The sequence below is a fragment of the Leucoraja erinacea genome, chromosome 15 (assembly GCF_028641065.1).
Source record: "Leucoraja erinacea ecotype New England chromosome 15, Leri_hhj_1, whole genome shotgun sequence".
Taxonomy (NCBI): Eukaryota; Metazoa; Chordata; class Chondrichthyes; order Rajiformes; family Rajidae; genus Leucoraja; species Leucoraja erinaceus.
Genome location: NC_073391.1, coordinates 15,698,196 through 15,711,738, shown reverse-complemented (window position 1 = coordinate 15,711,738; position 13,543 = coordinate 15,698,196). Strand labels below are relative to the sequence as shown.

Below are 13,543 nucleotides of genomic sequence, written 5' to 3'. Positions count from 1 at the left end.
TGGAAAAAGAAACCCATTCATACTTTGGTCTTTTCCATTGCTTCCCCCTTGTTATCAAGATTTATCCCACATTCCACATGGTTCCATCTGCCAATCTCCCACATCTAGCTGACTTTCATCTCAAATGGTTCACCTGGCATATCCCCTAAGCCCACCTGGTTCCAACTACCCATTATCCCCCTTATCTAGTTCCATCTCTCATCTACCTGCTTCGACCCCTCCCCTCTTTAATGTGGCTGCATTACCTCTATGCACTCCATCCAGAAGCAGGGTCTTGACCTGAAATCTTGACCAATCCGTTTGCATCCACAGATGGTGTTTGTCCCGCTGAGTACTGCCAACAGTGTGTTTTTGTGCACGAGTTTAAAATGCTGAGTTTGTTGTTTAGCCTGTGTTTATCACACAGCAGTGAAGCAAGTCCTTTGGCCCACTAACTCAGCAACAACCTTTGGACACCTGTTTTCACTGATTCCATTTTATTTCCACATTCACATTGACTGCTGCTGGTTTCTACCAATCGCCTACACGCTGCCAAATGAACAAGACTCTGGGACAAAGGAGGAATGTGAATAGCTAGTACCAAAAGCACTTGAATTCAGGAATTGGGTTGCTGGAGATACTTGATAACACCGGCACTAGTTGTGCCACTGTTGTGCAATGCTGAAAGTGAGTAGAGTGTAAAGGAAGAAGAATTTGATACACAGCAAATAGAGAATGGACGTTGAAACATTAGAACAGCAATGACGTTAATTTGGTACCACTGTGCTGAGTAGATTTGGCTGTCTTCCAATTTTAATGGAACCCAGTTAGCTGATCCTGACCAAAGCCTGATTTAGAAACATGACTGAGTATTATTAATACTACAGATTCTTGCTTAATGTTACTGATTTTTCAAAGCTAAAGGTTGATACCTGCGAGATCAATGGGTCCTCTCAATTATTTTTTAAATCAATTTTAAAAGTAACTTTATTCATCGACTGGCTTAGAATTGGTTTGGTGGACTGACTAACCCACTAACAGCAGCTGCAGTGAAAGAGAGCTACTCTCGTGGCTCGAGTACATCTATTTCCAGGGACGGGGCTGCTACAATGGAAATCGGAGTTCCATGACATCAATAAAACTCCCATCTGTTACTTCATATCAACACCAGTAGACACGTGCATCGTACTCACTGTGACCAGATCCATACACAGCGACCTGCAAACGTATTGTTTTTCATGCATATTGTGCGTACTCACAATTTGTGTGGCTATTAACTTGTGTGTTCTACAATCATGATCCCTACCTCCACTGCTCTGGCTTGGTTGTTGACTTGTCTGCAAGGCTGCATTGGGACGTGTTTGGTACCTTATGGCTCTCTTACTACTTACAGCTTTAATCCAACTGCCAGTGGGATCTTTAATCCCAGAGCAGATGGCCAACACATTCCATTGGTTTATTGTCTAAACGTCAAAATCTATCGATATCTTGAAAAGCACAATAGGTGAAGAGGGTAAGTCTCAGTTTAAAAACATATTCATAATTAAGCTATAAACAATTCTTATTTCAAATGCACTTTTGCAACTTCCTATTTTGGCTTCATAAAGGATTCTGTAAGTCTTCATATTTCAAAGAATGTTGGGCTTTACAGTCAATTGGGCTTTGTTCCAGGGTACGAACAAGAATTACACACCTTGTGCGGTCTTAAGGAACTGCTTGAGGAAAGCTTCAACCTATCGAATGGGTTTCCTCACTCATTTTGAGTTGTCTGTAGAATCGTGAAATATATCAGATTTTTGTTTAATCCCTTAGCAATTATAATCAGTGAGCTGCATAGCACAGAAACAGGTCCTTCCTCCCCCCCTTGTCCATGTCGATCAAGTTGGCATACAGGGCTAAACCCATTTACCTGCATTTGACCCATACCCCTCTAAATCTTTCCTATCCATATCTGTCCAAATCTCTTTTGATATAATTGTATCAGCTTCTATAGCAATTCACTCGAGAAACCGAGCATAAAAAGTTGCTCCTGTATTGTTTGATATTACAGTACAGTTTGTAGATTAATGAAAAGTCTTTACAATACAAAATGTGTTGCAACATTTAAATATTCAGGTGATGTTTTAATTTGCATTTCATCCCTCTTGTTCTTGCTGACCTACACAATTCAGTATCAAAATAGTAAACAGTATTACTGAAACAACAAACTGCTTCAAGGGCAATACTTAGTAGTGAGTCATTGACTAGGAAGGCACTTGTGATCTTTTGCCAAGACCGAAAACCTGATACTGCCTCTTTAAAATGCCTTTGTGCCTGGTGGTATGACGGGTCCCTGATGGGGGGGGGGGGGTGCTGAAGGTTTGACAAATTAGCCTGGTTTGATGGGGTCCTTGATGGTTTAACGGGGCTGATGGTGTGATGGGGGGCCCGGATGGTTTGATAGGGGGTCTGATGGTTTGACAGGGGGGGCTGATGATTTGACTTGATGAATGAGTCCAAAGCTGAACCAGGATTTTGGTCCCTGCCACATTTTGTGAGGGTGTGTGGTTAACCATGTAGTTTAAGTATTCAGAGTTGCGATGAAAGACACCAATACCCAGTAGACTGATCTAGTCCTCAGAAGCCGTGATACAAATTTCAGTCATTTTTACTCGTGAGCCTGAGTTTACTCCTCTGCTAATCCTCTGCCATATCTACACAAAAGAGCTGGTTACATCTTCCCATCATCTAGTTTAATATTGCTCTTCATGATGTACTAAAATGCTACCTGCCTGACACCATAGATGCTGTACCAACTGAACTGGAAAGAAAGTTCATCTGCATTACAATAAGTTTTGAAATGACGGATGACCCACAACATAATTGCTTTGTTTTTGCAATTAATGTACGGTCCCATCTTTCAATGAATCACCAATCTTATCTGTTTGTATTTCAAATTGCTTGAATTCCTAGTTAAATGATTGTTTAATGTTTTAAGCACAACATTAGATACCATTCCCGGTGAAATGTATAGTGCAGAACTTGTGCAGTCGCAGCAATAATTAAGTAATTACAACCAGTCAGGGACATTAGCAAAGATGTGGATCACCACCCCAAAAAGATAAATGTTATAATTGTGCAAAGGCAGATCTTTCAAACGTGTAAACTGCTATTATAGAACAGAGTTTTTTGTAAGTTATTTTATATCCACACAGACCATGTGTTGGGACTGCTAATCTTACAGTAGGGTCAACATTTGTAGCAAGATGGACACAAAAAGTAGCCATGTTTTCAAGAAGATTAGTAAAATACTGCCACCTAGTGACCTAACCCTGTCAAAAGATAATCAGCAAGGTAAATACAAATCTTTGTTAAAGCACTCGCTCTCTTTTCTCACCCACTACTCTTTCCCTGCCCCTACCCTCCGGAAACTGACATGATCCTAAGTGATAGGAGCAGAATTAGTCCATTCAGCCCATCAAGTCTACTCTGCCATTCAATCACGATCTATCTCTCCCTCCTAACCCCATTCTCCTGCCACTAACTATTGAGCGTAAGAAACTCCAAAATCTGCCTTTTATTTATTTTTCTCCTCAACTCTGCATGGAAGACATCTCTGCATTTTTTTTAATGCTTCCTTTCTACCTTCAAGTGGCTGTGAGCAGCTGCAGGAGGGTGGAACATTGCCCTCTGACAAAAATGTAACTGTTCCAACACTGGCTTAATTATGACCTTCCTCATTCTGATGAGTCATTTTTAAACAATTATGACCTTCCTCATTCTGATGAGTCCGTTTTAAACAGTAGAGTCAAAAATATTCTTAAAGTACCCTGAGTTGGTGAACACTAGCATTTGGCCTGTAGGGATGACTTTGAGCTTCCCATGGTCTGCCACTTTAATTCCTCATCCTACTCTCACTCTGACCTATCTGTTGGTTTCTGCACAGATGCAACAAAGCCCAACTCCATTTTGAGAAATAACAGTCACAAGAAACTGCAGATGTTGGTTTACAAAAAAGGCACAAAGTGCTGGAGTAACTCAACAGGTCCTGTCGCGAAACACCTATCTCCATGTTCTCCAGAGATGCTGTTTGATCTGCTGAGTTACCCCAGCTCTTTGTGTCTTTTCTCAAGAAAAAACCCCACCTCTTCTTCTGTCTGAAAACCTCGCTGTCTTCTGCTCAAATTGGAGACTTCAATTTTCATGACTTGCTCTCTCTGCCAATATCAGAATGAACCATTGTTGCTTCACATCATTCATCTTGATACTGGCTTAGTTTTTTCCCCTCTCCATTATTATACACTGATCTGTTATTTACTTTCTCACCCCTGAACGCTCATATTAACAACTTGTCTCCATAGCTACGCAGGCCTTAACCAGTCAACTATTCCCTTTGACCTATTCATTTCCATTACCTCCACCCCCAGACACAAACTTTCTCCGCAACTTTAAACTATTTTGTTTTCATTTTGCAGTTCTGATAAAGGGTCACCAAACTGAAACTAACCACAGATGCTGCCTGACCTGCTGTGTGTGTTTCCAGCATTTTCTCTATTTATATTAATTCGATGGTTTGACTCCTGAACAGCAGCACCATGACACAGCAATACAAGTGTCACAGGTCTGACGTTGCTGACCAGATCAGGAAAGGAAATTGGCACGTTTCTGTTTTTCAAACTGATAGTTTTTGGCATGTACATTTGTGTGAAAGCATGATTTCAAAAGAATCAATTAACCCTTTAAAATTAATTAAATCCCTTTAAGTGACTTGTCAATTGTACAACTTTGCCTTACGCAAAGTAGGTGCTATTTCTTCCTAAGTCAGTACATTGAGTGCACTATGACACCCTAACAAAATGTTCCATGTAACTGCCAATTTATACCTTTTTTGAGGAGACACTGGTTACGAAAGCTCAGGCTGAATTAGCATTGGCTCCCAACCATCTTCACAAGGATGTCCTGTCTTTGCAGTCTGGCATAAAGACAGCAAATGTTTGTTTTACCTGTTAACTCTGCAGGCTGGGTTTTGTTAAATCAATCAAATAGAATACTAAAGCAAAAATATTCTGGAAATGTTAAATACAATGATTTAATTATCCAGGTCAGGCAGCATCTATAGGATGCAGAACAAAAACAGTCACTCAAAACTCCTTTACCCATCGTGATGCACTGTGCTATTCTGCACATTTTAAAATAGTATCTGCCCCAATCTATTTTATTTTCCCCACAAACCTTTCCATCAACTCTTCCCAGATTCTACCACTTGCACAAACCAGGGGTAATCTACTGTGATCAACTAATTTACCAATCCACACATTTTTGGGATGTGGAAAACTAGAGGATCAGGTGGAAAATGTCACAGGGAGAATATGCAAACTTCACACACAATGCTAACTGTCAGGATCAAATCTGGTACAGGAAGGAACTGCAGATTCTGGTTTAAACCAAAGATAGAGACCAAAAGCTGGGGAAACACTGAGGGACAGGCAGCAGCTCCGTAGAGAAGGAATGGGTGATGTTTCAGGACAAGACCTTTCTTCAGACATTTCTTCAGACAAATCTGGTGTTGTGCTAATCACAGAGCTTCTGAGGGGCTGTAATTAAAATGTCTACACGCTGTTTATGTTCATATAAAAAAATCGATGTATACAAGATCATGCACTCATGGATAAAGTGAATGATCACATTCTAAATCTAAAGGACAGGCATAAGTTGAGAGGGGAGAGATTTAGAAAGCATTTTTTCAGGGTGCATCACAACATGGTTTGGGAACAGCTCCATCCAAGGCCGCAAGAAATTGCAGAGAATTGTGGACGCAGCACAGTCCATCACACATTGCGACCTCCCTTCCATTGACTCCATTTACACGTCATGCTGCCTTGGCAAGGTCAACGACATAATCAAGGACGAGTCGCAGCCTGGCCACACACTTCCATCAGGGCGAAAGGTACAGAGGTGTCAAAACGCACATCTCCAGATTCAGGGACAGTTTCTTCCCAGCTGTTTTCAGGCAACTGAACCATCCAACCAACAACTAGAGAGCAGTCCTGAGCGACTATCTACCCCATTGGAGACCCTGGGACTATCTTTGATTGGACCTCATTGGCTTTATCTTGCACTAAACATTATTCCCTTTATCGTGTCTGAATACTGTGAATGGCTCGATTGTAATCAGGATTGTCTTTCTGCTGACTGGTTAGCTCGCAACAAAAGCTTTTCACTGTACCTCGGTACACGTGAGAATAAACTAAACTAAATTTAAGAGTGACTGCAGGGATAATATTTTCACTCGTAGGGTATTGCGTTCGGCTGGAGTAAGCTATAGAAGTGAGTACAATTCCGACTGTTATAGAGATATATAAATGGGAAAGGTTTAGAGGGATATGGGGCAAAAGTAGGCAAATGTGACTAGCCCAGTGTGTCAACATGAACAAGGTGGGCCGAAGAACCAGTTTCTGTGCTCTATGACTCTGATTACTCTGCTGGGAGTTGTTAAGGATCTGATGGGCTGGGCAGTCTCCGGTGACATGATAAGTAAAGTGCTTAATTAGAAAAATATTCACTGTCCTAGATAACAAATTAGCTGAATAATTTGAACAGTCTGAAGAAGGGTTTCGGCCTGAAACGTTGCCTATTTCCTTCGCTCCATAGATGCTGCTGCACTCGCTGAGTTTCTCCAGCATTTTTGTGTACCTTAGCTGAATAATAGACACAGATTGTCAACATAATGGTTTGGAAAAAGCAAATAAATAGTCAGTAGGTGAAGAATCAGCCCATGTGAATGAAATTGCAATCAACCCTAATATTGTGAAATGACAATAACCTCATCTGAACAAATGGATGGATATGCTGGAGGAAGTAAGTAGTGGTGGTTATAATTGATCAACCACATCCAATGGCGTAGTAATGGTTAATCAGACCTGCATATAGGGTCGGGGTTAGTTGTGTGTTGTAACTTCCATTGAATGCATTGGGCAGAAATGGGGGATGGGGAAGTTGGCAGGGCAGGGTTACTGTTTCTGGGGAAGCAGGGATAGCTTGAAAGACCATTCTTTAAGCACAGAGAAGCACAACATATCACTGTAGTCTCATCCAAGGAGAAGTGCACATGTGAATTTGAGCATAAGTTCATGTCAGAGGAGTAGAATTAGGCCATTCGGCCCATCATGCCTACTCCACCATTCAATCATGGCTGATCTTTCCCTCTCAACCCCATTCTCCTGCCTTCTCGTCAAAACCCATGACACTCATTACTAATCATGAATTTGTCAATCTCCGCATTAAAAATATCAATTGACGGCCTCCACAGCCGTCTGAGGCAATTAATTCCACAGATTCACCACCCTCTGACTAAAGAAATCCTTCATCTCCTTTCTCAAGGTACGTCCTTTTATTCTGAGGTCATGGCCTCTGGTCCTAGACTCTCCCACTAGTGGAAACATCCTCTCCACATCCATTCTGTCCAGGCCTTTCACTATTAGCAGACACTATGAGCAGGACAATTTCTGCTGGCGACCCAGTCCAGTGCTCTGGCTTCCTCCCTCAAATGAAAGATGTGCGAGTTTGTAGCATAATTGGCCTCTGAAAAATAGCTCCTTTTGTGTAGGGAATTATTGAGAAAGTGGGATAACAAAGAGCTAGTATAAAAGAGTGAACAATGGTTAGCATGGACATAGAGGGGCCGAAGGGACTGTATCCATGCTATGCCACTAAACTGGAGAAAAATAACTTTAATTTACAACTTTTAAAAATGTGGAGATATATTACAGATAGTAATAGACTGAAAATATTTTTAAGCTGTAAATATTTTGCACAAGTGACAGGAAACATTTTGAATTAATTGTGTAGTATAAGAACACCTAACAGTGAGACACATGCAAACAGTAATAGCAATAGTTTTAATTCTTTATAATTTTTCACTGTTAACACAAATTGTTGAAGAAATATAGAAATTGAAAGACTGACTTTAAAAAATGATTTTACCTGCAATTGGAAACTGTCACTGCACAGCTACCAAAAAAGTTTCAAGTGAAAAAGGCTTAACACTAGTAATGTTAACTCAACATGGCTGCACACAACATTTGAACAACAGAACAGCAAGTTTATGACACAATTTAACAAACGTTAATAAAGAGCTTTCTAGTTTTAAATGATAACACTCTAAGCCTAAAAGAATGTTTAAACAAAGAGTCTTTCACACACACATACTTTTTGATCTCCATGATTGAATGTTGACCCTTGCTTTAAAAGGGGCAAGTTAATATCCAGGTACAGTAAGCTACTCCCCCCTCTTCCAACTCATAGCAGTGGTATGCGTTTCCATAGATTCACAGATATCACTAGACAATTTGTCTTTGCTGATTTTAAAAACAATCTTTAAAACTACATACAAGAAATGATGCTAGAACTCTATAAAAAATAGCAATAGAATGGAATCACGATAAACACATATTTAGCAAAGATAAGGGTTTGGATCAGGACATTGGGCTATAATAATGTGCAATACTAAATTCAGCTCAGTTAGTTTTTCAATCAGCAACTGAATATAACTAAAATAAAACACAAAACACTTGTTATTTGAAAACAAGATTAACCAAAACATAAGCTTTACTGAAATCTGTTAATGTAACTCGAGCTGCTGTTTTAAGTGAAATCAGGCGAAAGATTGGTGATGTCCAGCGTGTTGAGTATCAAGAAAACGTTTGATGGTGGAAATGCTTAATCATGAACTAAAGTTTTGTTTGGGTAGTATTTTGACCTGGATCACAAGTCCTATGTAAAAAGGAGTGAACGGGAAGGAATTTGTAACCTTTTAAATTTGACTCCGGTATTCAATGACGACTTTCTGTGACCACAATCACCAAGTGATCCTCTTAATGTTTTGCTGGAAAATAATCCACCCTAACCACACAACCACCCCATTAAAATCATCACTGTCTGGCTGCCACATCTGGAATTACAGCTCCCCCTCCTTCACCATACTCACTGGTAAGACACTGCACTGATGCACATGGATCTGAGCATGATTGATTCAATAGTCCAGACAAATCACAGTTGAGGTGAGTTCATATAAAAAAAGCCACATCATGACAAAGAGAAACAGTTTTGTTTTGATCAAGAAATGGGAGACCTCTTGAGGAACAAATGCTTTGAAGTCAAACTTGCCAACCAACAATACAAAAGGTTTTGTTCCTGAGATGAAGGGAAATGCTTCAAGCTACCTATTGAAACTCCACACCTAAGGCTACCATTTTCTGTCAATAGCACATTTCACTCTCTCTTATCACCTATCAAACACTTACTTCAAATTATAAGAAAAATCTACCCAGTTAAACTTGTGATCAACAGATAAAAGATATGAAGGAACGTGACACACATTTATCAACAGGGACATTTCTTCGGAAAACACACTTTGTAAAATACTTCTTAGTTTCTGTTGAGTCAAGGGAGTTCTCTTGGGTTTAATGCAGCTTTCAATCCCATCCATGGATAACACTAACTTCTCAAGGCTGGCAGCTGTAAAGAGTACAAATTCTTAGAAGAGTTTCAAGTCTCAAATATCCTATAAATATTCCATTTTCATAATGATATTTTCGGTGTCTCTTGGTCCCGGCCCTAAAACTGGATGAGCCCTGCAAGGTGCTATTGCTCAGTGGCGTGCTCTCTGTCACCTTCGTGTTTTGTGGGCTGATTGGGAGACGGAGTGTGGGACGGATGCACGACTGCAGGAAGGTTGTGGGAGACGGCCACTCCACCAGGAATCATTCCTTCCATGGATGCAGTGATTCCTGCTGACGTTACACCCACTATACCAGGAGGGTACCTGCAAAGAAAGACACAATCAAATGAAAACCGTATACAAGTATTGATTGATACTTTATGATAAGGTATTTCTCAGATACTCAGTTCAGCTACAGATTACACGTTGTCAATGATGTTTCTTCTTTGTTCCACCAGCCAGACTAAAAACATACTTGGAGATCTAAAGTTGAGGTTTTAGTTTTGTATTACCTGAAAGACAGACCGGGCTTTAAGCAAAGTTGTTCAAGGCAAACATTAAATCAGTACACCTCAACAAGATGTAAATAAACAGTAACATTGTCAAAAACTGCAGGACCGGAGGCTGGGGCAGGAGGACTGGGATGGGTTTGGATAAGATGAGCTTCACTATAACGCCCCACAGATGAAAACGCTATCTTTCATCATCTATGAAAAATAGGCACGTGGTGAATGGATGCACACCCATGGGCGGCACTGACAGCATCAACCAACACCTTCAGTTCTGAAGGTTTGGCAAGGAAATGGCACAGATAGGGGGGAGGATGGACAGAAGCTTCACATCATTTAAATCTATAAACATGTATTTCCTTACCTTACAGCATTTTATCAGCAGATATTAGCAGCTGCTGGCTGAAATAGTAAACTTCAAATATCAATATAGGAGAGTTTTTGAAAATGAGGAGAGCTCACAACAATTAGTCTTTTCCCTATTGATTAAACAGAAAAGGAGTTTGTTTTCTATTAACGGGCATTGTACATTCTGCTGGTAAGATGCACAAGACTCCTTGTTGCTCTCTTTAAGCCAGAAGCAGGTAGCCTCCTGCCATCACCCAATGACAAAACGCTATTAGCCAATTCTCCAGAAGTTTTACATTATGAATCTAAAACAAAATTTTAGGAATTGGCTAAGACATCTTACATTAGCAGGATGATGCTAATGCCTACATCAAGTAAAAACTCAAAATGAATAATGACTATTTGAATCTATGATGTGACTAGCTTGGCATAAGTTGAAGTATGGCATCATTTCTCAACTAGCTCAGCTCCTTAAATAATAACTTTGCAGATCAGCATAAATCCCCATTTTGAAAGATAATGAAGTTGGTAAACAATATTCTAGTTAATGATATATATGACTGCACAATAAGAGGATATGTAACCAATTGCTCTTGCTGATCTTGTACCCCTCTTTTGACTTCAGATAAGCATTTAGCTTAGTTTAGTTTAGATATACAGCGCGGAAGCTGGCCCTTCGGTCCACTGAGTCCATGCAGACCAGCGATCCCCGCACTAACGCTATCCTGCATACACTAGGTCATGGGGAGAACGTACAACTTCCGTACAGACAGCACCCATAGTCAGGGTCAAACCCGGGTCTCTGGCGCTGTAAGGCAGCAACGCTACCGCTGTGCCACCCATAAGGGGCAGTTTGGATGGTTCGGCATGTAAACATGGCCATTTTAGATGCCACTGAATGATAGCAAAGCTTTAATCACAACAGCTTCTCCAAATGAAGGACTGAACAGTCACATATCTAGTGAAGTTGATCAACTCTTCAAGTATCCAGCAAATGCTTCAGAATTGGAATTTAAAGTAAAGACCTTTCACTTAAGACAAGGCAAGGGCTATCAGACAACATATGTCCAATGTATGTTTTTAATAACTATTACATTATCAGCAGTTAGCACAGGACCTTATCTAGCCTACTAGATAATGCTCTCCGCTAACCATCAAATATATCAAAGCCATGAAATGTCATTTGAATATTTCTAATCCATTGTATTCGTATCTGCGAAATTAGCTCTTAAAATTTAGGGCAACTTGGTAATACCTCCACCTTAGACAGCACGAGATTTGCTAAACTAGTAAAGACAATTTCTCCAGTTCATTGCGACTGCCGTTAACTGTATGACACTGGGATTAGATAATCTCTTGACAGGACCTCAGTGGTAAACAGGAACTGGTTTTGAAAGCTTTTTTGAAATTTAAGCATTGTTGCCTGGTTATCTGGAGTGGGACCTGAAGCCATCGACCTCTGACACAGATGATCTTGTTAACTACCCAGCTAAGACTGACAGCAGGGGAAGTATTAACTATTCGAGATGATACAGATGAGGGCACAGCATCTCTCATAATGGAAAACTGCCAGCCCTCCTCTCCGGAGTCCAATATCTATCAGTACATTTCAAGATCATCTAACCTAACAATCATAATCCAATACACCGCTACAGTTTAAAATTGAATAGATACATCAAAGCTACCAGTAAAGCATTCCTGTAGAAAGGAATTACAGATGGTAGTTTAAACCGAGATAGACACACATGGTGGCGCAGCGGTAGAATTGCTGCCTTAGCGCTTGCAGCGCCTGAGATCTGGGGTTGATCCCGACTACAGGTGCTTGTCTGTACGGAGTTTATACGTTCTCCCCGTGCCCTGCATGGGTTTTCTCCGAGATCGTCGGTTTCCTCCCACACTCCAAAGACGTACAGGTTTGTAGGTTAATTGGCTTGGTGTATGTGTAAATTGTCCCTAGTGTGTGTAGGATAGTGTTAATGTGCAGGGATCGCTGGTCGGCGCAGACTCGGTGGGCCAAAGGGCCTGTTTCCGCCCTGTATCTCTAAACTAAACTAAACTAAACGCTTGACTAACCCCGCGGGACAGGCCGCATTTCTGGATAGAAGGAATGGGTGACGTTTCGGGTCGAGACCCTTCTTCAGACTCCTCCTCTTTATCAACTGTGTTACATGGCAGCATCACAGAGACACTCTTTTGCTGATGAAGGGCAACAAGGAAACTAGAAAGAAGAGGACTGAAACTTTTGGAAATCTATGATACAAGGAAGTCATACATCCCATTTTATCTGTGGTGATTGAGAGAACTACCAACATAACCCCACCTTCCTGTATTGTCATTGTAGCCCTACAGGTCATGGCTCTTCAAGTACACTGGTTAGCACGCAACAAAAGCTTTTCACTGTACCTCGGTACGCGTGTCAATAAACTAAACTAAACTGATCCGCCAGATACTGTGAAGAAGATTTGTGTTTGTACAAGGGATCAATTAGTTTGACCTGAGGAATCAGCTTTCCAGTTTTCAAAAGCTTCCCCCAACTATTGTCCTCTGTCATCTGCCAATGAAAAAAAACATTAGATCTAATTTGTTATTCTCCTTTGAATCCCATTGTCTCATTGCACAAGGGATCAATTTTTTGACCTAGATCAGCTAAGGTGAAAGCTAAAAAAACTATTGTCCTCTGTGTATAAAATGTATTAAAAAAATAGATCTAACTCTTCTTGTTATGATTTGAATCCAATTGTCTCATTGGCCCCCAACCCCCCCCCCCCCCCTTGCAAATGATTATATTGAGGCAGCCACACTCAACCTTCCCTTAACAAAGATGGCTCTCCATAATTAAGTGGTTCATTAATCTGTGCCTTTCTTGAAAGTTAGTATCCTCCCTTAGATTGATCTGAAAACTCTAAGGCCTTTAATGACTAACTTTATCCCTTCCTCTAGAATTAATAGAATTTTATATTGACTGTATTTATAAATAAAAACAAAATGTATTTATTTTTCACACACACTTGATTAATATCCTGGGACAATGATCCACAAAGAAGAGTTTGGTTCAAATCATAAACTTAAGAAATTTAAATCAACTACAGTTTAAATAATGTCAGGAATAGCAAAATTACAAGATTGCTAGAATATCCCATGTTGTTTAGGACAGGAATTTTTGCCATCTTTACCATCCAGACTCACCACCGGACTTATCATCCCAAACGTGTTAACTCTTGCAGGAAGC

At 40.4% G+C, this 13,543-nt stretch overlaps 1 protein-coding gene across 6 annotated transcripts in view; it reads right to left on the bottom strand.

Annotated features, from left to right (window-relative positions):
- Positions 1–7,837: 7,837 nt before the first annotated feature.
- Positions 7,838–13,543, bottom strand: part of LOC129703972 (C-terminal-binding protein 2) — a 265,226-nt gene continuing 259,520 nt past the window's right edge. For all 6 annotated transcript variants that reach the window (XM_055646726.1, XM_055646728.1, XM_055646729.1 and 3 more), the window contains one exon: positions 7,838–9,781. In XM_055646726.1, coding sequence (XP_055502701.1) covers positions 9,601–9,781 — 181 coding nt within the window. In that variant the 3' untranslated portion in view covers positions 7,838–9,600. The remainder of the gene's footprint in view (positions 9,782–13,543) is intronic.